The 23,625-nt window shown below is 51.3% G+C and overlaps 1 protein-coding gene across 1 annotated transcript in view; it reads right to left on the bottom strand.

Annotated features, from left to right (window-relative positions):
* Window positions 1-23,415, bottom strand: part of Itgae (integrin subunit alpha E) — a 45,528-nt gene extending 22,113 nt beyond the window's left edge. Inside the window, exons 1-19 of the mRNA XM_057773940.1 lie at window positions 23,295-23,415; window positions 23,113-23,236; window positions 14,585-14,682; window positions 13,803-13,870; window positions 13,369-13,486; window positions 13,040-13,183; window positions 12,261-12,376; window positions 11,599-11,750; window positions 10,732-10,885; window positions 10,127-10,277; window positions 9,620-9,687; window positions 8,794-8,929; window positions 7,997-8,130; window positions 7,573-7,713; window positions 6,753-6,971; window positions 5,726-5,856; window positions 3,733-3,863; window positions 2,084-2,247; window positions 37-165 (exon numbers count right to left, since the gene is read on the bottom strand). Of these exons, the coding sequence (XP_057629923.1) occupies window positions 37-165; window positions 2,084-2,247; window positions 3,733-3,863; window positions 5,726-5,856; window positions 6,753-6,971; window positions 7,573-7,713; window positions 7,997-8,130; window positions 8,794-8,929; window positions 9,620-9,687; window positions 10,127-10,277; window positions 10,732-10,885; window positions 11,599-11,750; window positions 12,261-12,376; window positions 13,040-13,183; window positions 13,369-13,486; window positions 13,803-13,870; window positions 14,585-14,682; window positions 23,113-23,236; window positions 23,295-23,415 (2,499 nt within the window). The remainder of the gene's footprint in view (window positions 1-36; window positions 166-2,083; window positions 2,248-3,732; window positions 3,864-5,725; window positions 5,857-6,752; window positions 6,972-7,572; window positions 7,714-7,996; window positions 8,131-8,793; window positions 8,930-9,619; window positions 9,688-10,126; window positions 10,278-10,731; window positions 10,886-11,598; window positions 11,751-12,260; window positions 12,377-13,039; window positions 13,184-13,368; window positions 13,487-13,802; window positions 13,871-14,584; window positions 14,683-23,112; window positions 23,237-23,294) is intronic.
* Between the last annotated feature and the right edge of the window lie 210 nt (window positions 23,416-23,625).

Genomic DNA, 23,625 nt, shown 5'->3' with positions numbered 1-23,625 from the left:
CCAAGAAAGTCGGGTCCTTCCTGTGGAAAGAGTCACCTGGAAGATGGCAGAGGGGTCCTTGTAGTGGTCCAGGATGGGGTTGGGGTGGTCCTTCCTTCCTTCAGCTTCCTGGAACTCATAGCTGACCTCGATGGTGATGTTGGAAAAGCAGTCCCCCTCACAAAACTGGGTGACCGAGGAAGGCAAGGTCAGAGGAGAATGTGAAAAGGACAAGAAGAAATGAACAGTGACAGCAATGACCAGGAAGTCTTCCATAAGACCCAGGCCCTCAAGTAAGCCACCAAGAGCTTTGGAAGTTTCCCCGGTCTGCCCCACCCTTAGGTCTTGGGGATCTCTGAGGTTCTCACCCCAGTCACAAAGGCTTAGACTTTGTGTGGTGGGCAAACAGGAGTCATGGAGGGAAGAGTTGTGGTCACATGTGAGATGACAAAGATCTCTAACCAACATGGAAGGATATTGAGGAGTAGAGCCTGAACACAGGAGGCAGTAGAGGAGACCATTTGCTAGGCTCTGCTTACAGGAGCTCTCTCGGCTGAATAAGAGCATGGAGAGCCGGCGAGAAGGTTTGGTGTGGAAAGGTGTTGCTGCCAAGCCTGACAACCTGAGATTAATTTCCAGCACCCACATGATAGAAGGGAGACTGGCTCCCACAGGTTGTGCTCTGGCCTTCATGTATACATTGTGAAATACATAAACAGACAAATAAATAAAAAACGTTTTAAACATGAAAACAAGTGAACTTGATTCCCTGGTAAAAATACAGTTAGGCTTTTATTTCTATGAGTTATCATATTACTTTAATTATGCATAATTATTGTGTGGGGGTATGTGCACAAGAGTGCAGGTGCCTAAAGGAGCCAGAGACGTTGGATCCCATGGCGCTGAATTCACAAGTCCCTCAAGGTGGTGCTGGGAACCAATTTCAGGTCCTCTAGGTGAACTCCTAACCACTGAACCATCTCTCCGGCTCTTTGCCTTTATTTTTAGAGGACTGTAGATGTTCTAGAACCTTTCCTAAGCCAAGTAACAATTAAAGGTGCATTCAAGGCTTGTTTTCTGAAACAAATGGTCCATATAGTTCAAAGACCTGTTAGAATCTGAGTTCTGACAAGGCCACTTTTTAAAAACCATACCTATCAATATCTTTGCCAAGATTTCTTTTTAAATAATTGGGGGGCATGGGGGGCGTTGAGACAGGGTAACAGCTCTGGCTATTGTGGTACTTGTTTTGTAGACCAGGCTGGCCTCCAACTCACAGAGATCCATCTGCCTCTGCCTCTACCTCCTGAGTGCTGGGATTAAAGGAGTGCATCACCACCTCCCAGCTAAATAACATTTTAAAATAACTTATTCTTTCTAGTTCTGCCTTTTAAAAATATTTATTTATTTATTTATTTATTTATTTATTTATTTATTTAGTGTGTGTGTGTGTGTGTGTGTGTGTGTGATTTGCCTGGATGTATGTCTGTACACCATGTGAGTTCCTCGTGCCCTTGGAAGTCATTAGAAGGCATTGGAGCCCCCAGAACTGGAGTTAACAGATGGTTGTAAGCCACTATGTGGGTGTTGGGAGTCAAACCCGGATCCTCTGGAAGAGCAGTCAGTGCTATTAACCACTGAGCCATCTCTCCAGCCCTCTAGTTCTGCCTTTTAATCCTTCAGTTTTTCTGATGTGGATCCACTCAGGGCCCTTCAGCCTACTATTACTGTCAGGTAAGATGAGACAACCATTCCCCTCTTTGTCCAGCGTTAGAAAGCTCAGTGACGTCGTCGGCGTTCAGTTTTGGTAGGCGCCCTCCCTCCCTCTCTCTGCTCCCTCTCCCTTCTCCCTAGGCTCTTTCCTTCCCAGTGGACCAAGCACAGAGGCTCACACGGGCAAAGCTTGCAAAGCACTCACTGTGTGCCTGAGCCACGCCCACAGCCCAAGCCGCTTTTGTTTGGACTTCTGGTAGGCTTATATTTCCAGTGTCACTTTGTGGTTCTTGATGTGTTGTAGTTGTTTCTGTCGCCTGATTTGTTTGTGTGGAAAGGGGCCTGTGTGGCACATATCTTTTCTGGGATGCTGTCTAAATTCTCTACTTACCTCCTGCTCTATAGGGATGAGCCAAAGGTGCTCACACAGAGAGGACTCCCCACTCCACTTCCTAAGGAGGCTCTGACAATTGCTCGTGTCTGCACACTGCAGCCTCTTCCTCGGCTTGGTCACATCCACGTCCACCGTGAAGTTGAGTGACATCTCTCCAAGACCTGGGGTTGAAGACCAGACCTTCTGATGAGGCTAGAAAGGTCAAGGCCCAGACAAAGAGCCCCATGTTAGCCCCTGCTGACGAATCCCTGTGTGGTCTGTGGGCACTTCCTTGGGGCCAGCCTCCCAGACTTTGCTTTGTTTTGTTGAGACAAGGTGTCATTATTTACCCCTTTACCTGAAACTTATATATAGTCCAAGCTTGTCTTGAATTTACAGAGATCCCCCTACTTCTGCCTCCTAAGTGCTGGTATGAATGTCTAGCTATTCATCATCTTTTGTTTTTTGTTTTTTGTTTTTTTTTTTTTTTTTTTGGTTTTTTGAGACAGGGTTTCTCTGTTGCTTTGGTGCCTGTCCTGGAACTAGCTCTTGTAGACCAGGCTGGCCTCGAACTCCCAGAGATCTGCCTGCCTCTGCCTCCCGAGTGCTGGGATTAAAGGCGTGAGCCACCACTGCCCGGCTATTCATCATCATTTTGAAGGTGATTTCCACCCCACCCCATTACTTCTGGTAGACCTGACCAGAGCCTGGACCTATACCCAGCACATTCCTGGGTTGAGTCTAACCTTAGGGAAAGAGAGTTTACGCAGGTGTACTGGCTAGCTTCATGTCAACTTGACACAAGCTAGAGTCCTTTGGAAGAAGGAACCTAGTAGAGAAAATGTCCCCATTAGACTGGCTTGTGGGCAAGCCTGTGGTGCATTTTCTAGATTGATGATTAACGCAGAAGGGCCCAGCTCACTGTGAGCAGTGATACCCCCCCGGGCTGGCGGTCCTAGACGCTATAAGAAAGCAGGCAGAGCAAGCCATGAGGAGCAAGTCAGTAGTAACCTCCCTCCACAGCTTCTGCTTCCAGGTTTCTGCTTTAACTTCCTGCCCTGAATTTCCTTGGACGATGAACTGCAAACTGTAAACTGAAAGATTCCCTTTCTTCTCCAAGTTAATTTTGGTCATGGTATTTCTTTCATAGCCATAAGAACCCCTAACTGCCGAGCGATGGTGGCGCACGCCTTTAATCTCAGTACTCCGGAGGCAGAGGCAGGCAGATCTCTGTGAGTTCGAGGACAGCCTGGTCTACAAGAGCTAGTTCCAGCACAGACTCCAAAGCTACAGAGAAACCCTGTCTCGAAAAACCAAAACACAACAACCCTAGCTAAGAAACTAGGAGAATGTGGAAGGGGGTGGGAAAGGAGGGATGGAGAAAAAGGGAGAAGAGGAGGAGGAAGGGAAGAAGGGGGAGGAAAGAAGAGGGAGAAGAGGAGGGGTAATGAAAACCAAACACAGGACAACTGGAAACATCCTGGAGATTGCCTGGGCCAAGTCCCTTACTGGCTATGATCTCGGCTTATCTGCTTCTGGCTGGGGGAAGGGGCATACTCATTTTACAGACTAAAGACACAGAGGCCAGGCTCCCTCGAGCAGGACCAACCCTAGAAGCCAATCAGGAATGACTGCAACACCAAGGCACCCCACCAGGCAGCCATTACCTGGCTTGGAGGTTGTACTTGAGGAGTCAACTTCAAAACACAGTTCTACAGCCATCTTGCCATTGAAAACCATGGGCAGTGCAGCGGGGGTAAAGGTCATAGAAACGGTCAGATCAACCACAGGTCGTGAGCTAAAGACAAAGAGACCGGACCGGTGAGAAGTGAGCACAGATTCTGCTGCATTCTGCTGCATTCAACATTTCCAACATGCAAGGGCACACTGAGTCCTCAGGATGTTATTAACAGTAGGGAAAGACTTTGCTCTTGTGGGGAAGCAGACAGCCGCCAACAAACAGGAGTATACACACACACACACACACACACACACACACACAGTGCTGGGGAAGCTATAATAGGATAAGGTGACAGATATGGAGGCTACTTAGACCAGGTGGTCAAAATGCTCTCCCTGTTAAGGAGGCCTTGAAAGTGAAAGCAATGACTTAATGAACAAGAAAAGCCAACCTTGTGAAGGCCTGAGGAAGCATTCCAGGCAGAAAACACAACTCCCAGGCAGAAAACACAGCAGGATGAGGCTGGTTTGTTTGAGAAACAAAAAGGACAGAGAGACAAGACTGTGTTGATAAAAGCTGAGGATTGGAGGGTGGGGAGGGCCAATCACAGACAGAGCAATCAGCAGTGACAAGGAAAGGGGGTTTTTACTAAGGTGGGAGTCACTGAGGGGTTTTAAGCAGTAGAGTAGAGGGATCACATCAAGAGAGCACAGGAAGTCTACGTGGTGATCCTGGAGAGATGACAGTCCCCTGGGCTGGGAGGTGTTTTTGGAGCTGAAATCAATGAAAACGTGATAGATGAACAGGGTGATGAGGAAGGATGAAGAGGAAGCCCACAGAGAGCTTTTGTCCTCTGTAGCCCAGAGGACCTTGAGCTGGCGCCCTATCTGCCTCAGCCTCCCACGTAGCTGAGATTACAGGCCCATGCCAACAGGCCAGGTCCTAGAATGTAATCCTCACTCTCTAAGTGGGTGACAGTATCATTTGCTGAAACAGGAGCCTGGGGGAGGGCAGGCAGACTGGGGATTGGAAGGTGGGAGGAGTGGGCGCTCCATTTGGAGGCCTGTTGGCTTGGAGGCGTCAGTGAGCAGATGACAGGTGTGGCACTCTGTGGGAGCCCACGTGTGACTCAGTTTCCATATGGAGTCATTTCTGGCTTAAAGAAGTCATTTGAGTTCGAGCTTGCTTGCCTGCTCGGCTTTTTCCAGTAACCTTGAGGGCTGTGAGAATGTTCTGATTAAGCCCTTAAGCCCATGGGAAAGAGCATCTTTGCCCAGTTGAAAGAGAATATTTTTCTAAGATTTGGGCTGGTATATGCCAGCCAGAGGCACTCCTCGTTAGAGATTAGAAACTGTTTAGCTGAATAAGATAATGCACCTGCTTGAGCTTCCTCCCAAGGACAGTGCAGGGAGGTGGTTAGCTTGCTGTACTGCTCTTTGTTCTGTCTTTTGCCTGTAGTATACGTGCTGCCTGAGGAACGAACTCGGGGCTGTCTGGTGTTGGCCTCCAGTCCTCCAGGTCTACCCTATGTTTCTGTCTTCATTTCTCTTAACCTAATTTTCCCTCAGCCTCAGCCTCCCAGGGAACCCTCAGCTCTGACGGGGGACTCTCTGGAGAGGGCTGGGTAGTCAGGGGCTCTAGCCACAGGACTGGAAATTGCCTGAAGGCAGAGTCCAGGGGCTCTGGAATTCACAGCGCGCAGCCCCCACCCCCAGCATTGTGCTATCTACGTTTTGTCTTTTCCTCCCACCCTGTGAGGCAGGCACTGTCATTATTCCCAAATTGTAAAAAAGAAAGTTGGGACTTAGACTTCAGTAGTCCACTCAAAGTCATACTGTTGAGAGCTGAGGAGCAAATTTACCCAGGTGGACCCCAGAAGCTGTGCCCCTTCCCCATACTTTCTCCCGCCCTTAGTGCTTGGAATTTGCAGGACCCACTGAGTAAGGCTTGAGTCACAAGAAGTCAGGGGAGACCCATACCGAAGCACAGCTGCCCGGTCCCGAGAGCCCACCGTGATGTCAGCAAGGCCATCGCCACTGAAATCTAAGCCACCGGCCAAAGACATGCCGAAGTAGTGGAGTCCCGAAGCCACAGAGGAGGCTCTGATCCGCTATGGGAGGAGAAAGAGAAACTTGGCCTTCTATTCCCTTCAACAGCCTCCCCACCCTGGCCCTGAACTGTCTCTGAGGAAGTGATATCAGGGTGGAACCCTGAAGGGCAGGTGGGACTTAAGAGGGGGAGGCGGAGGAAGAGCAGAGTGCTCTGAGAACACAGCCAAGGGCTCAGTGCAGGGGTCTGGTGGGGTAGAAGGAGGTAAAAGGATGTGGGTGCAAGGAGGCTTAGTGTGGGCTGGGCTGGCGGCGTCAGGAAAGGTTCTGTGGAAGAGTAACTTCTTCAGGGCCGCAGTTTATAAGCCTCCCTGGAGGCACAGGGAGAAGATGCGCTGGAGGTGGGAGCTGGGCTGGGGAGGGATGGAAGGTCTAAGCTGATGCCATGGTGTGTGTGTGGGGGGGGGCGGTGAATGTGGTGGCTGGCAGGCTATGCATCGGGTAGCAAGGTGCTGGGGGACTACCCTGGGCACCTGGTGTGGAGAAGAGGGGGATGTGCGCGCCGGAGAGTCAGTTTTCCGGAAGAAGGTGCTGCGGACTGAGATGTGTTAGATGCCTAGGGACCTTAGGGGAGGTGCTAAGAAGCAACTGGAGGTGGAGAAAGGGGAGGAGCCAGAACAAGGAGGTGCTGGATCGGGACAAGAACCAGAGACTAAAGAAGAGTCAGAGGAGGAGACACAGACCAGGAGAGTAAGCCACGCCTCACCCTCTCCTTTCCTGAGGGGTTTGTAGGAGGCCTGGTCGGGAACCCACTACCCTCACCCCTGGTGACTTCCCGCCTTCACTGGCATTCTCTACCACCGGAGGCTGGCCCAGCACTTAAGACTGAGGGCTCCACTCATTCTATCTGTAGGAAGTTTGCACCCCAGAAGAAGCAGAAAAGAGCCTACAGAGTTACCTGGGAAGGACTGGCACGGAGGCCATCCGAGTATCCATTGTAGATGTATACGCTGCCGTAGCTGGTCCCATCACCAAAGCCCTCCAGAGGGGCCCCAATGGCCACATCTGTGAATTTATCTTGATTGATATCCCCCACTGCTGCCATGGCAAAGCCGAAGCGGCTGTTGGTGAACCCGTGATGCCCACTCAGTGTGAATGCCAAGGAGAAGGAAGGATCCTGCAAAATGAACGAACCAACAGCTCAGTCCCCAAGAAAGGTGCTGCGCGCAGGGCAACCATCCCAGGGCCTCCTGGAGGGCCTTCTCCCTCACTGGTTCCCACTCTCCAGCAGGAGTCTAAGGCTGAGAAAAAACAAGGGACCTGAGCCTGTAGTAAGGTCGGGGTGTCTCTCTGTCCTGAAGTTCAGGGCTGGAGCCTGCCCCTCTGTTCCCACACATTGCTATATTAGCAATGGAGAGGTTCACGGTCCAGTTGCGTTTCTCCCACACCCAGCATCACTAGTTAGCTCACTGAATCCCATTGAATATCATTGGTAATGCGAGAGTAAGAGACACTCCCATAATTACTGTGAGGAGCAAGGTAGACCAGAGCAAGTGTTCTGTCTACTGGGCAACTACGACAGATGCTACCAGCAACCACCTACATAAGAAAGAGGGAGACAGCCATGCTCGCTGGCTGTCTGGAAGGGGACAGCCATGCTCTCTGAACACCCATCATCACTGCCCACCATTGCCAAACAGATGTCAGGCCAGGGCTCATCCGACCTCTGCTGCCTGAGCAGGCACAGCCTTGGCAAGCTCATGGGGCCAAACACTCACCTGCATGTGCACATGGTACACATAGACTCTGCCTTCTTCTCCACGGATGTGATAAAATGGAGCAGCCACCAGCAAAAAATCCGTGGTTCCATCCATGTCAATATCCACAGGGCAGAGCTCAGAGCCAAAGTAGGACCCCATCTATAGCTCAGAAAGAATTCAGCCCTCCTGAGGATGGGGACACCCCCTTTCCACCCTCACCACAGCTAGACACACTGCTTATGTTCTTCCTGGAGCACCAGGAGGGTCTTTCAGATCAATCTGATCTCTGGTGACAGCTGAGTCTCCACCAAGGGTGACCATTGAGCAGACATGAGGGTCACTAAATTATACTCATGTCTGAGCCTTGCCCAGGGTGGACCCACCCGTGTCCCCAAGGCCTCAGGGCTCCTACTGGTGGAAAGGTGACTTCTCCAGGAGGTACCTGCTCTCCCTCCATCTGTCGCACAAAGGTGTCCTTCTTCAGGAGCTCAAACACAGCCCCACGGAGCTTGTGCCTTGGAGCCCCTGCCACGTAGGAGAAGCCGTAGGCCCTGTGCAGCACTGCCACCGAATAACCTGGGCCAAAGTGGCGCGACTGTAAACAGTTGTTCCTCACCTCCAGCCACCCCCTGCAACTCCATCTTCCTAGTCACGTGTTCACACTCTGCACTGACAGTGACATGTGTGTCCCCATACATGTGTGGTGCACTGCACCCCTTCAGTACATGAGGGCTGGATGTGAGACCGACGGCGAGGGGTACTCACAGCTGTTATTAACAGAGGTGTCCAGCTCACTCTTACTCAGAGAGGACCAAGGCCAGCATGCCTCCGCCCCTAATTCTCAATCTCGGGGTCCCTAACTGAGCTCTGTTAGCCTAATTGTGCGTGAGCCATGAGATTGGCCGTAGCTTGTCTCCACCAGGAATCCGAATGTGTACACCCGTAGGCAACCTCGGTGTCACAGACTACATCTTCCCTGGGTTAGTTTACAAGTCAGTCTTTTAGCCCCTCCCCCAGACTACAGAGACAGCTCTTACTCCATGCCCAGCCTCCAGGACCCGTGTTCACCTACACCCATTTGTTAGGTTTCACTGCACTCCGGGCTCCGCCTTCCCCATCCAGGCCCCGCCCTCGACCCGCACCAAGTCACCTTCACCCACCTTCCTGCTATCCTCTAGAGCCCTCTCCTTCTCCAGGCCCCACCCTCGTCCTGCTGCATCCACCACATCCTGCCCTTACCGAGATAGCTGTACTGTGCAGCCCCAGGATCCTCGGCTGTTTGGTTTAGGAAGCCGCCCCGACGACTCTGCATGTCATAGAGCAGCGCACCGCCGGACCAGTTAAAGGCTCCCACAGTGCCAAGCAACACCTGCCCCTGCAGAGGACCCAGAGGGCATCAGATGAGCGGGAATGATCCAGGAGCCAGCAAAGCAAGACTTCCTGGACAAAGAGGGCATTCAGTGGTCAGGAAGATGAGATGGCAATACTGTGTTTCTGCTCTGCTTTCATGAGTCTGAGTAGCCCTAGCTCCAGAAGCCCTTGGAGCCCAGATATTGAGCATTTTTCTAAAGTATGATCGAGTATTATGGTGCTCATTAGCCCCCACATTGCCCCCTGTGCGGTGTGAAGGTGCTCGCCTATCGGGGGAGGAGGTCCCAATGGCATTGGGATGACGGACTTCAACTCTCACATCCACAGAGGTCCCAGTTAGGGAGTGCTCCATCTGTTCTCCCCTTCCTTCTTCCTTCTCGGCTTCCTCTTCTCCCACATAAACTACATGTTTTCCTGACACACCTCGGTGGGCTTGCCACCAAAACCAGCTCTCAGTACTTTCAGCTAAGAGAATGCCCCAATCCTTTAAGCACACAAAGCGACCTCCTAGAATAAGCTCACCACCCTTCTGTCTATCTCAGTGGTCCAGTTAGGGAAAAGTAGCAGGTGGTTTCTCTGTTTCTAAAGTGGCTCCTCCAGAGACACTCCCACGGGGTCACATGAGCCAGGAGTCCCTTATTGCCTGGTGGTGGCACATCTTAGAGACCCCGACTATGCTGAGTGGGTCACAAACCTTGTCCAGGATCTGGGCGCTGAAGCCAGTCTGTGCAAGTTGGTATTGAAGGGCATCTCCAACTGTGCCTGGAAGCCAAGGAATCTGGTGAGACACTGTGCCCAGGGGCAGGGTGAGGAATGTCCAGGAGGGGCCAGCTGGGCCAGGCCCCAGAAGGGGTGAGTATTTGGTGGAATGGTGCCCTGAGCTCAGAGCAGAGATCTGGATCGTGCTGAAGCAAGAGCTGGCTGGCTAGGTCTGGGCAGTTCACGCTCTCTTCCTGGGCCTCTGTCTCCCTGTCTGTAAGCTCCTGTTGGGACCATGTCCCAGTCTTCCTTACTTTTCTACCACTGCTTCAGGAGATTTTCATAGATTCGGGGGGATGAGGAGGACTGGGGGTGTCATTGCCATTTTAGGCATTAACAGTTGTGGCTCAGGGAGGTGGTTAGGGTCAGGGAGAGTTGGTCTGGGGAGGGTGTCCTGCTGGACGCTGAGGGCACTTTCCCAAGCCCTGGGGGAAGCCCTCACCTTCCATGTGGATGATGCTTTGTTGTAGCTTGCTCAGCAGCCCATCCAGAGCCGTATAGTTGGTCACCTTGAAAATGTGGGTCTCTTTGGGGTCTGAGGCAATCAGCTTCAGTTCTATGTCAGTCTTAGGCTTCTTGAATGCATCACCCACCTGTAAGGAGGCCCCAGTCAGTGAGAGATCCGTCACCACCTCCTTCCTTCCTTCCCTACTCACTGGCCCTTTACCCCCAGCAAAGTTCCACTTTTGGCGGTGTGTTCCTGACACACCTGGCTCTCCTTGGCATCCTCTGCTGACCCCTCTGCCTACAGAGCCTCATGACCCTCCCCTGTGCAGAAGGCCAGCTGTTCATGTTACTCAGCTCAGCACCGTCTCCCTAGGGACCTTTGTATAGGCTTTCCCCATCCTTCTCAGCTGGTGAGCTATGACCACCTCAGGATGAGCCTTCTGTAGGACCCAATAAGGAGGGGGCCGTGCAGAAGCAGGTAGCTAGGAGGAGAGGAATGTCTATGAATAGAAAGGGTTTGGATATACTTCTAAAAGTCTCCATTGGCCTCTTCCCAGGCTATACAAAGCCAGGGGTTGCCTCCCAGCTCTTGGCTCTTACCCCAATGGCAAAGCGCTCAACACCCTGCATCTTTGGGGAGTTGATGACAGTTGTAAGGTTGAGAGGGTCACCAAATATTTCACCGTCAGTAAGCACCACCATGACCTTCAATGCTTTCTTCCTGGAGCCGCGGCTTGGAGTAAAGATGTTGTCTCTTAACAGAGAAAGAATAAAGACAATCTTCCAAAGAGGAGTCTGGGCTCTTGGCAAATTTTTACTCATTGACCTGCTTGAACTGGAGAGTTAAGGAGCCCTCTCCAGATGGGGAATAAAGGCCCAGAAAAGGGTGGGTTTGGCCCTTAGGTCACACAGCAAGGCGTAAGCCACACCACGCATACGCTCACTCCCCACCTGCTCCCTACAGTAAGAGCACTGCATCTGCCCCTTTTGTGTGTACACAGTATGGAATTCTGTGTTAAAAAACAGGCAATGCTTATTTTTTATTTTATGATTATTTCACTTTTATAAAAATTTGTATTTTTGGGTTTTCTGTTTGGTTTGGGTTTCTTCTTTGTGACGAGATTTCTCTATGTAACCCTGGCTATCCTGAGACTGGCTATGTAGGTCAGACTAGCCTCAGACTCACTTTTGGGGTTTTGAGGCACACTGTCCAACCTCTTGAGTGCTGGCATTCCAGACACGTGTCACCAATGCCTGGTTTCTATGATATTTATGCACCGGACAGTATCATAAACACTGTATGTATTTTAGCTATTTAATCCTCACCAAAATCCTAAGACGCAAAGCTGTGCATTATCTTCGTGTCAGACGCGACAGCACTTCTCGGCATCCTTACTTCCCCACAGTTCCGCCCAGCCACTCTTCCAGACCCTATGCCACAGAGCCTCTGGCAGGCACCCTACTCACAGGACATGCTGCATGGCTGAGGCGGTCTTAGTCACATTCTTCACTTGAGTGATGTTCTGAACTCTGGCAAGGGAGGCCACAACATCCTGGCTGTCCCGAAGATCAAACTCAGTCTGGATCACGGTCCCATACTGCACCAGGGCAAAGTTGCACTGGAGAGCAGAGTGAGGTGGAAGGGGTCATCAGACCGTACTATAGACACCCCTGCCCCAAGGGGCTTCTCTTGGAAAGGCAGGAAGAAGCCGCTCATCTACTCTGTTGGCCCTGGACAGAAGGAGATGCTAATGCAAAGGGAGTCTCCAGTCAGGCACAGGTGGAGGAGAGTGATTTCTCCATGAATCCATATCCCCATGATGACCCCTCTATGCTGACTGTAGGATTTGCTATGTGGCATTGGGACATGAAAGGTTGGGTTGGCCTTCTGGAGATTCACAGCTACCACAAATGAGTAGGGTCACCTCAAGTCACCCATCTGCAATCAAGCAGGCAGATGTCTATAGGTGCATGGTAGTTCTAGGCAAAACTGAGAGAAGAGTGGCCCAGCAGAGTTTGGCTCAAACATCTAAAGAGCTCTGAGCAAATGAAGGGTGGTTGTTCTGAAGCCGTTACGTAGACACAGATGAGCGACAAGTGACGAAAGCTCAGCCCTCAGGGAAGCCCACCTCAAAGCACTTCTCATAGAAGTTCTTCATCATGTTGGAGATGAAGTCTTTGGCCTTCTGGAAGTCTTCGGGCTCGATGCTTCCTGAGCCATCCAGAACAATAGCAATCTCAGTGCCTGGTGAAAATAAAAGAATAGGTGGGGAGTGGGTATGAGATTCGGGGCAGGAGGAAGGGCAGCATGTCCTGCCCGGTAAGGCACGCACCAACCGACCTACACACACATACACAAAATACTCAACTCCTAAGGTTCAGTTCAGGGAGGAAGTGGGAAGCTCCTGAACGTGGGAGTTCTTACCTTAAGGACAAAGAGAGATCTAGACCCTGGTTCTGACTGCTATGGGAATCACTCTCATTGCGGGGGGGGGGGCTCGGTTTCCCCACCTCTAAGATGAGCGAGGCCAGGTAGATGGCTCGGCTGACAAAGGAACTTGCTGCCAATCCTGATGACCTGAGTTTGATTCCTGAAACTTACATAGTAGTAAGGAGAGAACCAGCTCCTGCAAGGTGACCTCTAATCTCCACATGTGTGCTGTGATACAGGTATGTTTGGCGCATGAGTACACCCATGCCCATGCACAGTGAACAAACATGCAAACAAATAAATGTTAAAAATATGAGGAGACAGAGGCAGGACTTGCCCTATCTATAGGACCTAGCCACCGTTCCTCATCTTCAGGACAGTCACTGTTCCCTGTCTTCTAGATCTGAACACACCTTGATCCCAGAGGCCATTAGCTTGGGGGTTCATTATGGAGGCACCTGATCTGCCTCTTCTCACCAGCTTCCTCCTCTTCATTGTCCTCCTCTTCCTCCTCCACTGCCCGGGGTCCTCTGGCTGGTGTCTTATCCTCCCCTCTGCTGCCTCCTTTGCTTCTGTAGTAGCGACCGAGGTCCACATGGATGCCTGGATCCAGAAGTTTTTCTTTAAGAAACATACACAGAGAAGACAGAGTCAGATGAAGCCTCCATGCACCGCCACCTGTCCTTGAGGCATCCTTAGTTCTGACAATGACCCTGAGCTTCTGTGTCCCATTCTGAGCCTTCACGTCTCTCTGCCTCTGCTTTGAGCTGGTGTTTCTTATTGGATCCCTTTACTCCAATCTTTACCAAGGTCAGAGAAGTAGACTTGGTCCAGGAAGTCCAAGCTGGGGCTCAGTAGGCTGCAGGCACCTGTGAGCTCGGAGTTAAGGCTGCTGGGCTGCCGGGCCCGCACCTGAATGCACACCTGAGAAGAGGCAGAAAGAAGGAGCAGGCAGGGTGAGTCGGCCCCATATTCCCTGGTCAGTCATTTCCATTCTAGAACTCAGAGGCTGAACTAGACAGAGGACAGAGGAATGGCTGTGTCCCTCCTCAGGGTCAGGAGTCAGTTGCTAGGGTCCAAAGTGCAGTCTGTGGGTGCTGGATCAGACTTGGCATTTGTGTAGATGGTCAGATGGCAGAGAGACGGCAGCATAGCAATAGGGACTGGCAACACCATCGTCACCCACCGAGGCCAACACCAGCCTCCCCAAGACCCTTTGGCCTCCTGCCTATGTACTCACCAAAACACCATGGTGGTTCCGGACCACTGTCACTCCCTGGTACCTGCCCTTTGGCATATAGATGTTCTCTGAAACAGTTAAGGCAGGGAAGGATGAAGGGATTCAGGGAGGTCAGGCAAAGGTCAGGGGCACAGGGCTGTTGATATCAGCAGTCTCTAGACACTGGGGTTGGGGGTTCCACAGACCATAGGAGCTTGGGCATGCCAGGATGCAGTCCCTGTCTAGCCCCATTTACCGTCTCAGCAAAGACCCCGGTGCCTAGTCTTGATATTGTGGTAGGGATTCAGAAATGACTGTCACTTGGGGTTTGTCAAGGGGCTCCTGGTGTGTGTGTTGGGGGCAGTAGGTTGCAGGTGCCTGTGAACTCTAAGTTAAGGCTGTGGGGCTGGCTGCTGGACCTGGACCTGAATGCATACATGGGGAGAGGGGTCCAGGAAGGACTCCCAAAGTCAGTCTGAGCCTCCACACATATGCATGCTCGCCTACATGTGAACACACACAGAGACACATAAAAACGTGACTATAATACTAACAAAGCGCCATGGTGAGCAGTGAGTATTGGTTCCAGATCTGTCATCAGGACTGATCAGGAGAGGCAGGCTGGGCTATGGGTGGGTGGCATGGGCCTGGGCACTGGGGAGGAAAGTTCACTGTGGGGCTGGAGGTCAGGGGTAGTAGGGCTAGATCAGGCAGGACTGGCGCTGCAATGGCTTGGACTGAGACATGGGAGACTCCTAGGAAGGTGTCCCGAGGAGCACACTAAGGAGGTGGAGTTGGCTTACCTACTGGATGGCAGGCAATTTCATCTGGAATGGTGGATACGGCACATCGATACAGGGGTGCTGACATCCTGTTAGTGCTGCGTCTGGTGACCAGGAGGCTGAGTGGGAGGGCAGACAGCAAAGACAACCTGGCTGAGGGCTCCTTTCCCTTCCCTGTCTGCCCAGGTCCTGTCTTCCTATTCCTGCCTGGGGAGGAGGCCCAGACCTGAGAAAGACAGACAGCTCCCTAACCCAGGCCTCCAGACTCAGCATAATGGAGAAAGCACTTCCTCACCTCTGCTTCTACAGGGCTCTAGGAAGGAAGAGAGTTCAATGTAGCCCCTGACTGCCTGGAACCCCTGTCTGTCAGTAACCCTTGTCTGCCTATAATCCCTGTCATCTGCCTGGAACCGCTGACTGCCTGGAACCCCTGTCTGCCTGTAACTCCTGTCTTCCTGTAACCCCTGTCTGCCCATAGCCCTGTCTGTCTGCCACGCACTCTGACAAGGTTTGGAGCATGTCTGATGGTTAAAAAAGGCTGCTGCCCTGTGGATGGAATGGGGGAACCAGGAAGTTATCAGTCACAATGCTGGGTCCTTGAGGGGCAAAGCCGGCTACAGCATTGGACCCGCCTGGCCTTAGCATTTCCTGACTAAGAACTGGTGTTTTGGAGACCTCATGAAGACAGCCTGAGTAGGTTGTCCCCCAGTCCAAGTCCAAGAAGGTGGCAGACAGGACAGAGTCAGCTTGAACAGTCTCACTGTCCACGTGACTCGGTGGGGCCTGGGGCTTGGCTGGCCTGAGCCAGCAGGTAAGCGAGCAGCTCTGCTGGGGTTGGAAGCAGAGTGTGGTAGGGAAGGAGAGCCCAAGAGCACCTTGGTAGTTAACAGCAAACCATGTCCGAGGACTTCGTGGGGGTGACAGGAAGCCATGGAGGGCTTTGTAAAGCGGAAGCACATGATTAGCCTATGCTTTTGAAAGGCCATGATGTGGCTGTGGTGGGCTGGAGGACAAGCTAGCAGCAGAGGGACAGACCGGGGTGCTGTCTCACTTTCTCACTTCCTCAGCTCTTATCACTAAGCACCATTTTTTTTTTTTTTTTTTTTTTTTTTTTTTTTTTTTTTTTGAGACAGGGCCACTCAGTGTATCCCTGGCTGTCCTGGAACTCGCTCTGTAGACCAGGCTAGCCTCAAACACAGAAATCCACCTGCCTGTACCTCCTGAGTGCTGGGATTAAAAGGCTATACCACCACACCCAGCTTAGAATAAGGACCAGGCATCTTTTCTTTTCCTGTTTGGTGGTGTTGAAGATTGAACCAGGGTCTTATGCAGGCCAGGGAAGTCCTCTGCCTCTGACCCACTCCCTGACCCCTCTTTGTCTTTTATTTTTTTTAAGCCTATGATCACAGCCCATAACCCAGGCAGGATCTGACCCCATCTCTACCTCTCCAGCCTGCCCTGCTCCCCTAGAGAAAGACCTGCAGGTGTATGCTGTGGCCTTTAACAAACTCTAGGTCCTAGTCCTTTCTTGCCTCTGGCCCTCTGGCTGGGCTGTCTTTTCTGCCTGGAACCCTGGCCTCTCACTCCCTAAAATGGCTCATTCCCATCCCGGTAGCCCCTCATATTGCTTCTTCTAAATAGTCCCACCCCGCACCCCAGTACCCCTGCTTCTCATGATTTCCTGCTTAGAACTTGTCACCACCAGAGGGTGGCTTGCCTCCTTATTTACCTACTTATCATCTATCTCCTCCACTGAGTGAGTTCCCCAACAGTCTTGCCTACATGCAATTTCTGAGGCCCAGGACACTACACAGTGTAGGGGCTCAGTAAACATCTGTTGAATAATTTACATGACAGTACAGGTGAGGGGTTGATCTGGGGCGGGGTTGGACAGAGGGGTAGAAGACCAAAGCATTCCTGAGTCCCCAAATTAGGTTACTGCTCAACAACTCTGCCTCTCTTCCTAGGCTGTCATGGCCTCTGGCCCAGTACCGTTCCCCCTGCTCCCAACGGTAGATGTGCTCACAACTGTGTTCCCCACCAGACCACCTGGAACAGCATGGCTCTCCCCACCTTTAGCCCTTTGCTCAGATTGTTTTCTCAACCTGTGGTGCCTTTTACTCCCGTCTCCTGCAGAACGACTTTCCTGGGCACCAGCTCTGCAGGAACTTCCCAAAGGAAGATACAACCTGACCCCCTCCAAGCCTCGAGTATCCCCTAACTCCTAGACTCCCACTCCTAGCCCCAGTCTTCATTTCCACCTTAGCTACGAGCTCCCAAGAGACCGCCACGTGCGGCAACGCAGGCTGCACACCGCACACCCCCAAGACGGCCAGTCATATTTCAAGTGTGCAATTCTATGGCCTGAGACCTAGTCTGGGTTGCTCCCATTCCTTTTGTGGCTGGCAGCCTCCAAGTTTGCTGACTCAGCGATGAGCAAACCAGGTAAACACAGACTGAGCAGCTCTGACAGAGGACCAGCCATCCACTGACAGCCCAGGTTCCCTATTCCACTCTGAACTAGGTGCAGCCCCGGGGACATCTCATCCATCTCCTGCCTTTCCTCAGCTCTAGTGGTCTGTCACCCCAGAGGCTTCCACACATCCTCCAGGGGAACCCTGCTTACAACCCCCTCCACCCTTCTGCAGCAGTCACAGCCTAGGGAACTGGCAGTCTTACTTAGTCTGCCATACTTAAGAAAGTACAAGAGAGTTAAGAGGGACATGTTATCCTCACTGTGGAGATGGGTGGGAGTGGATAGCAGCCTGTTCCTCTCTATGGTGAGCTGGGCCAGTCAGTTGGCTCATTTCCTGCCCAGAAACCAGAATTGTCTCCGCCACATCCTCCCGCTGGCATTGCAAACCCTCTAGCCCCTTCTGCCTGAGCAGGTGTTCAGGGAGGTGCTCACAAGCCCCACTAGGTCCCCGATCTCTTGACAGCTCCCAGCACGCTAGGCATTGGGGACTTGAAACGCAAACATTCCCTTCCCATCTACCTTGGCCTTCGGGCCTCTAAGGAAGAGGAATTAAGTCTGCGAGCCTAGGCCTAGTAAGAGACCCACTACTGATAGTGGCGGCAGTGGCAGAAAGTGGTGGTGGAGAGGGAGAAGGAGGTGGAGATGGTCACAGATGACTTGAGTGGGACTCCTTTATGTGGTGTAAACAGTTTGGAAAACAAATGCAAGCACACCCTCCCTTTCTAGGCCTGATCAAATAAATCCAGCTCTCAGTGGAATAGAAGCGCCAGGGAATTCGCCCACATGCTCACCATTGGCCCTGTTCACACCGTGCAAAACTCCAGCCTCAGACAGCACCGTGGCTGAAGGACCTAACGCTGTTCGAGGGTTGCTGGATGAAGTGGGTTCTGTTTGTCTCATCTACAGCAAATTGAAAACCAGCAGAACTAATCTACAGAGACACAGAGTTTGTGTACCTGTGTCGTGGGGAGGGCGGTGACTGTCAGTGGGGAGGTGTCTGCTACAGAACACAGGGCTCCCGGGAGACTTTCCTGCTGCTCTTTGCCCATTTTGTTATTGTTTTTCCTTTTCTTTTTTAGACACAGTCTGTATCTCTGTGTAGCCCTGGCTGTCCTGGTAATCACTAAGTAGACCAGGCTGACCTTGAACTCACAGAGATACCCTGCCTCTGCTTCTAGAGTGCTGGGATTAAAGGTATGAGCTGCCTACCGTACCAGGCTGCCTTAGTGTTTTTGATCCAGATGCTGTTCATGACGACGGCTTGTTTTATGAATGTGCATTGAGCTGTACATTGATGGTGCGTGAGCTTTCACGTAAGATTTATGTCAATACAAAGTTACCACAAAACAAAACTAATAAATGTCAAATTTTTTTGTTTTGTTTTTGAGACAGAATCTCACCATGCAATTCTAACTGCCATGGAACTTGATATGTAGACCAGGCTGGCCTTGAACTCACAGAGATCTGCCCGCCTCTACCTCCCAAGTGCTGAGATTAAAGGCATGCGCCACCACACTTAGCCCAAACATCAATTTCTAATTTATCTTCTTAAAGCCAGAATCTTTTGACAACGTTCTCGCTGTTCCTGCCTCACACCCTGCTAGACGTTCTGGACCCTCCACGTGATGGTGGTGAGGTTCAGCCCACCTTTCCCATCTTATTCTTCATGGCTCTCGGTCTCAGCCACTGGACATTTTCTTAGCGGCCTCCCTGGCTCGGAGTAGCCTCCAGGCTTTTAGCCAAGCTCTTCTCTCTGCCTGAACTCTTCTCTCAACCCTTATCAAGCTAAACTTTGATCATCCCCAAGTCCTGGCACAGGCACTGAAGCTGGCCTTTGTTCAAGTTCTGGAAGCACCAGAGGGTCCCACCACAGCTATTGGTATTGCTATCATTGTGAGACTTGTGTCCTCCACGAGCCCAGCAGCTGTCGAGGACAGAAGCCACATCGTGCTCTCTTTTGGGAGGATGTGGGAGACAGAGTCTCACTATGTAGCCCTAGATGGCTTGGAATTAACTATGTAAACCAGGCTGTCTTCAAACTCACAGGCTCTGCCTGTCTCTGCTTAAGTGCCGAGATTCAAGGCTTGTGACACCAATCTGGCCCCCTCTTTGTTTTAATCCACAAATTTTGCCTAGAACCAAATAGATGCTGTAGAAATATTTGTTGAATAATGAAATGAACTTGCCCTTACCACTTAAGTCTACTGATGAGCTCCACGCCACCAACCGAGATCTTACGGTTTACAAGCCGTACATGCCAATAGATACGCGCTGTTTTAGACTCTAATATTGATATTTCAGTTAAGTGTGCACAGCTATAAACCACATAAATCTATCACTGACCATATAAACAACGATATTAAATCCTTTCACTCCAGCAATGAGAAACCCAGGGTTGACAAAGGGATCTGAGCCTGCTTTGTGGATGTGGCCAGGGCGACACCCCAAGACTGAGGGGGGCCCTTTTGCACTAGCTGCTACTCCCCATGCACTCCCCACTAGGCAGAGCGGCTCTGCTCAGCCAGGAGCTCTTCTCGCTGCTGCAAGTCTGGACTCACTTTTACAGGTAGGTATAAAGAAAACTCCCAGGTTGGAGGTGTAGCTCAGTGGCAGAGAGCCTGCCTAGCCCGTATGAGACCCTGGATTTGATTCCCAGTACCAACCATCTAAGTTACTTTTTGAAGATTTATTTATTATTTGTTTGTTTATCTGTGTAGGGTGTGTACATGTGTGTGTTGTGAGGCATCTCTCCAGCTCCCATCCCCGCTTTTGCTCTTAAAAAACAAAACCAAAACAGACTGGCAAGATAAAGGCATCTACTACCAAGCCAGATGACCTGGGTTCTTTTCCCAGGAAAAGAAAATGCATAAGTAAAATACAATTAAGAAAATCAAACCCGGGGGCTGGAGAAATGGCTCAGAGGTTAAGAGCACTGACTGCTCTTCCAGAGGTCTTGAGTTCAATTCCCAGCAACCACATTGTGGCTCACAACCATCTGTAATGAGGTCTGGTGCCCTCTTCTGGCCTGCAGGCATGGAGGTTGAACACTGTGTACAAAATAAACAAACAAACAAACAACAACAACAAAAAAGAAAATCAAACCCTTGATTTCTGAGAAGAAAGAAAGCAGATGAGGTGGAACATGGTCAGCAGCGGCCCGAGGCTGGGCTCGAGCCTGGCTCCATGGTAGAGCGAGCACAGAAACAAGCCCTACTGCCTTCATGGGGAAAGAGTGGTGAAGGGCTGGGCATGGCAACACATGCCTTATCCCAACACCGGAAGGCAGATGCAGCAGGATCTCTTTGAGTTTGAGGCCAGCCTGGTCTACATAGAGAGCTACAGGACAGTCAGGGCTATATAGACAGACTGTGTCTCAAAAAAAAAAAAAAAAAGGCAGAGGCTAAGGTGGTATGGCCTAGGCCTATAACCCCAGACTTGCGGAAGTAGAGACAGTAGAATCAGGAGTTTGAGGTTGAGCTATGTGAGACCTTGTCTCAAAGCCCCCCTCCCCCTCAAAAGGGGGTGGAAGGAGGAATGACTACTTTAGATTAAATTAAAAGACACTATATACAATCCAAGTCCATAACTGGATCCTGACTATGAAGCAATACTGCTCATAGACAAGTTGCTTATTGGTGGAGACAGTGCTTGCTTAGTATGCAAGAGGTTCTGGGTTCAAGTCTCAGAACATGAACAAGAACAAAAATAAAAATAATCTCCATGCACAATGAAGAAGGAAGGAAGGAAGGAAGGAAGGAAGGAAGGAAGGAAGGAAGGAAGGAAGGAAGGAAAGAAAGAAAGAAAGAAAGAAAGAAAGAAAGAAAGAAAGAAAGAAAGAAAGAGGGAGAGAACCTAAGTTACAGGAAATGGAAATGGATGACAGATAGGACTTTACATATGAGCTTCTCCTCTATCCAGATCTGCCCCTGCCTCAGTGCTCGGCAAGACCCCTATCTGTAGAAGACATATTTGACCCACTATGGCTCTGATCACCAGGAAGCCTACCTGACCAAAAAGGACTGGGATGGTGGCGAGGGGAGGGGACACAACACGGGGACGGGGGCGGGGGGGGGGGACTGTTTGCTTGGCTCAGTGTTCCATTCCCAGGGCCTAGCGCACATTGGAGGGGCTTAGCACACAGTAGGTGATCCATCAGGCTCTGGACTGAATAATAACCTGCCTTCTCACCACATTTCCAGGCTGAACACAATGCTAGTTTCACTGGTTTGACCAGCTTTTGATTTCACGCAATCACACCGTATTTATTCTCCTGGTCTTTCGTGTTATAATCACTGCCGCTATCCGTGTCTCCATGTCAGGGCTAGGAGCAAAGCTCAGTAGTAATAGCTTAGCATTCTTGATGCCCTGCATTCAATTCAGTTTTCAACTTCACACATGCACCCGCGTGTGCGCATGCATGTGCACGTGCACACACACACACACACACACACACACACACCCTGGGGCAGGGGTCCCAGCTTGGAGCATGTGCTTAGAATGTGTAAGATCCCAGGTTCAGTCCCAAGCACCACATTGCTCTTTCCTCTCACATGGGCCTGTGTGTCTCTCTAGAGCTGCTCCGTGGGGTGTAGCTGCTGAGCCCAAGGCCACTGTGCATCCTCTGCCCACCAGACGTGACCACATTGTTGTCCAAGGCCGCAACACCAACACACTCCCAGGTATTCCTGTTCCACCACAATCTCACCGGCACAGCGCTCTCAGATCTGACCATTCTTGCTCAGTCAGTGGTGGACACAGATAATATTTTCAAATACAAGGCAATGTTTATCATAGCTCAATTTGGCCAGAACCCATGTAAAGAAAGCCCTTTGGGTCCATTTTCTCAAATAGTCCTATGGCAACCCTGTGAGTTCCGGAAATCACCAGTCAGAGGGGGAAACTAAGGCTTGGGGCTCAGCGCCTCACCAAACTTGCTGAGTGCTTACAGTGAGGTGTCTCTGCCAAGACCCCACAACAATGAACTCTTCATTTTTTATTTAAAAAAAATTTTTTTTTGAGACAGGGTCTCTCTGTACAGCCCTGGCTGACCTGGAACTCACTCTGTAGACCAGGTTGGCCTCAAACTCACAGAGATCTGCCTGCCTCTGCCTCCTGAGTGCTGGGATTAACAGTATGCACTACCACTGCCTGGTAAAGTTTTGTTCTTTTTTTTTTTTTTTTTTTTTGACAATGAACTCTTAACCTCAGAGTTAATGGAAACCCTCGTAGTTTCCATTTTTCCTTCAATTGTTTATTTACTAATTATCTCTCTCCAACTTTTCTATGTTGGACACATGTAACTTATAAGTCAGGAAAGACCCTCAGTGAATTTCATTTTAAAGTATTATTTAAGGTCCCCTTCCCTAACCAGCACAGGGGACACTGAATGAGCAGAGGACAAGGGCTCTGTGAGCTCCACAGGTTGGTCTGGGGGTCACAGCGCCCACCTTTCTCTCTTTGGCTGTGTAGGGGCTCTGTGAGCTCCACAGGTTGGTCTGGGGGTCACGGTGCCCACCTTTCTCTCTTTGGCTGTGTAGGGGCTCTGTGAGCTCCACAGGTTGGTCTGGGGGTCACGGCGCCCACCTTTCTCTCTCTGGCTGTGTAGGGGCTCTGTGAGCTCCACAGGTTGGTCTGGGGGTCACGGCGCCCACCTTTCTCTCTTTGGCTGTGTAGGGGCTCTGTGAGCTCCACAGGTTGGTCTGGGGGTCACGGCGCCCACCTTTCTCTCTCTGGCTGTGTAGGGGCTCTGTGAGCTCCACAGGTTGGTCTGGGGGTCACGGCGCCCACCTTTCTCTCTTTGGCTGTGTAGGGGCTCTGTGAGCTCCACAGGTTGGTCTGGGGGTCACCGCGCCCACCTTTCTCTCTTTGGCTGTGTAGGGGCTCTGTGAGCTCCACAGGTTGGTCTGGGGGTCACGGCGCCCACCTTTCTCTCTGGCTGTGTGCCATCCACAAAGTGGAAGTCATGCTATGCAGGCTATGAGGTGCGATGTGGCAGCCTTCTCTGGGGTGGACCGCAGGCATCGTGGGGGCCACCCAAGATGTCCTCACCCTTCCACATGGTAGCCCCACTCACCAGGTCTGGTTGGTGCTGGGGTCTTGATGCAGAAAGGAACTGAGCATTGGAGGTTCACCTGGCCTAAGTGCTGTGACCCAGGGCCGGGCCACATCCACATTGAAGGCTCCCAGCGGTGTCAGGCCTGAGAACAAAAGAGAAACATCTGATAAAGCCGCACACTGTGGAGGCTGTGGCTGTACCTGTGCCCGCTGTCAGCCCGTTAGGTCCTGTGGTGTCAGCATCACCTCCATGAAGGCCTTTCCCATTGGAGAGGGAATATCCAGATGTGGGGGTGTCTGACCCAGGGCCACTGGTCCCCATCCTAAGCCAAGCTGCCCTAGTCCCAGAGAAGAGGAGAAGACAACCTCTGAGGCGCACTACCCATCTGCTTACACTTCTTGCTTTGTGATGGCCACGCCAGTCACATGGCTCATACTGTGACCTGCACCAAATTAACAGGGGTCCAGAGCCCCCAGAGAAGGCCTATACTATATCCCTTCACGTGACCCAAGAAGAAACACAATGTCTTCA

The sequence above is a fragment of the Chionomys nivalis genome, chromosome 7, assembly GCF_950005125.1.
Source record: "Chionomys nivalis chromosome 7, mChiNiv1.1, whole genome shotgun sequence".
Lineage (NCBI taxonomy): Eukaryota > Metazoa > Chordata > Mammalia > Rodentia > Cricetidae > Chionomys > Chionomys nivalis.
The sequence above is the reverse complement of the archived record's forward strand: the minus strand, read 5'-3'. Positions and strand labels throughout refer to the sequence as shown.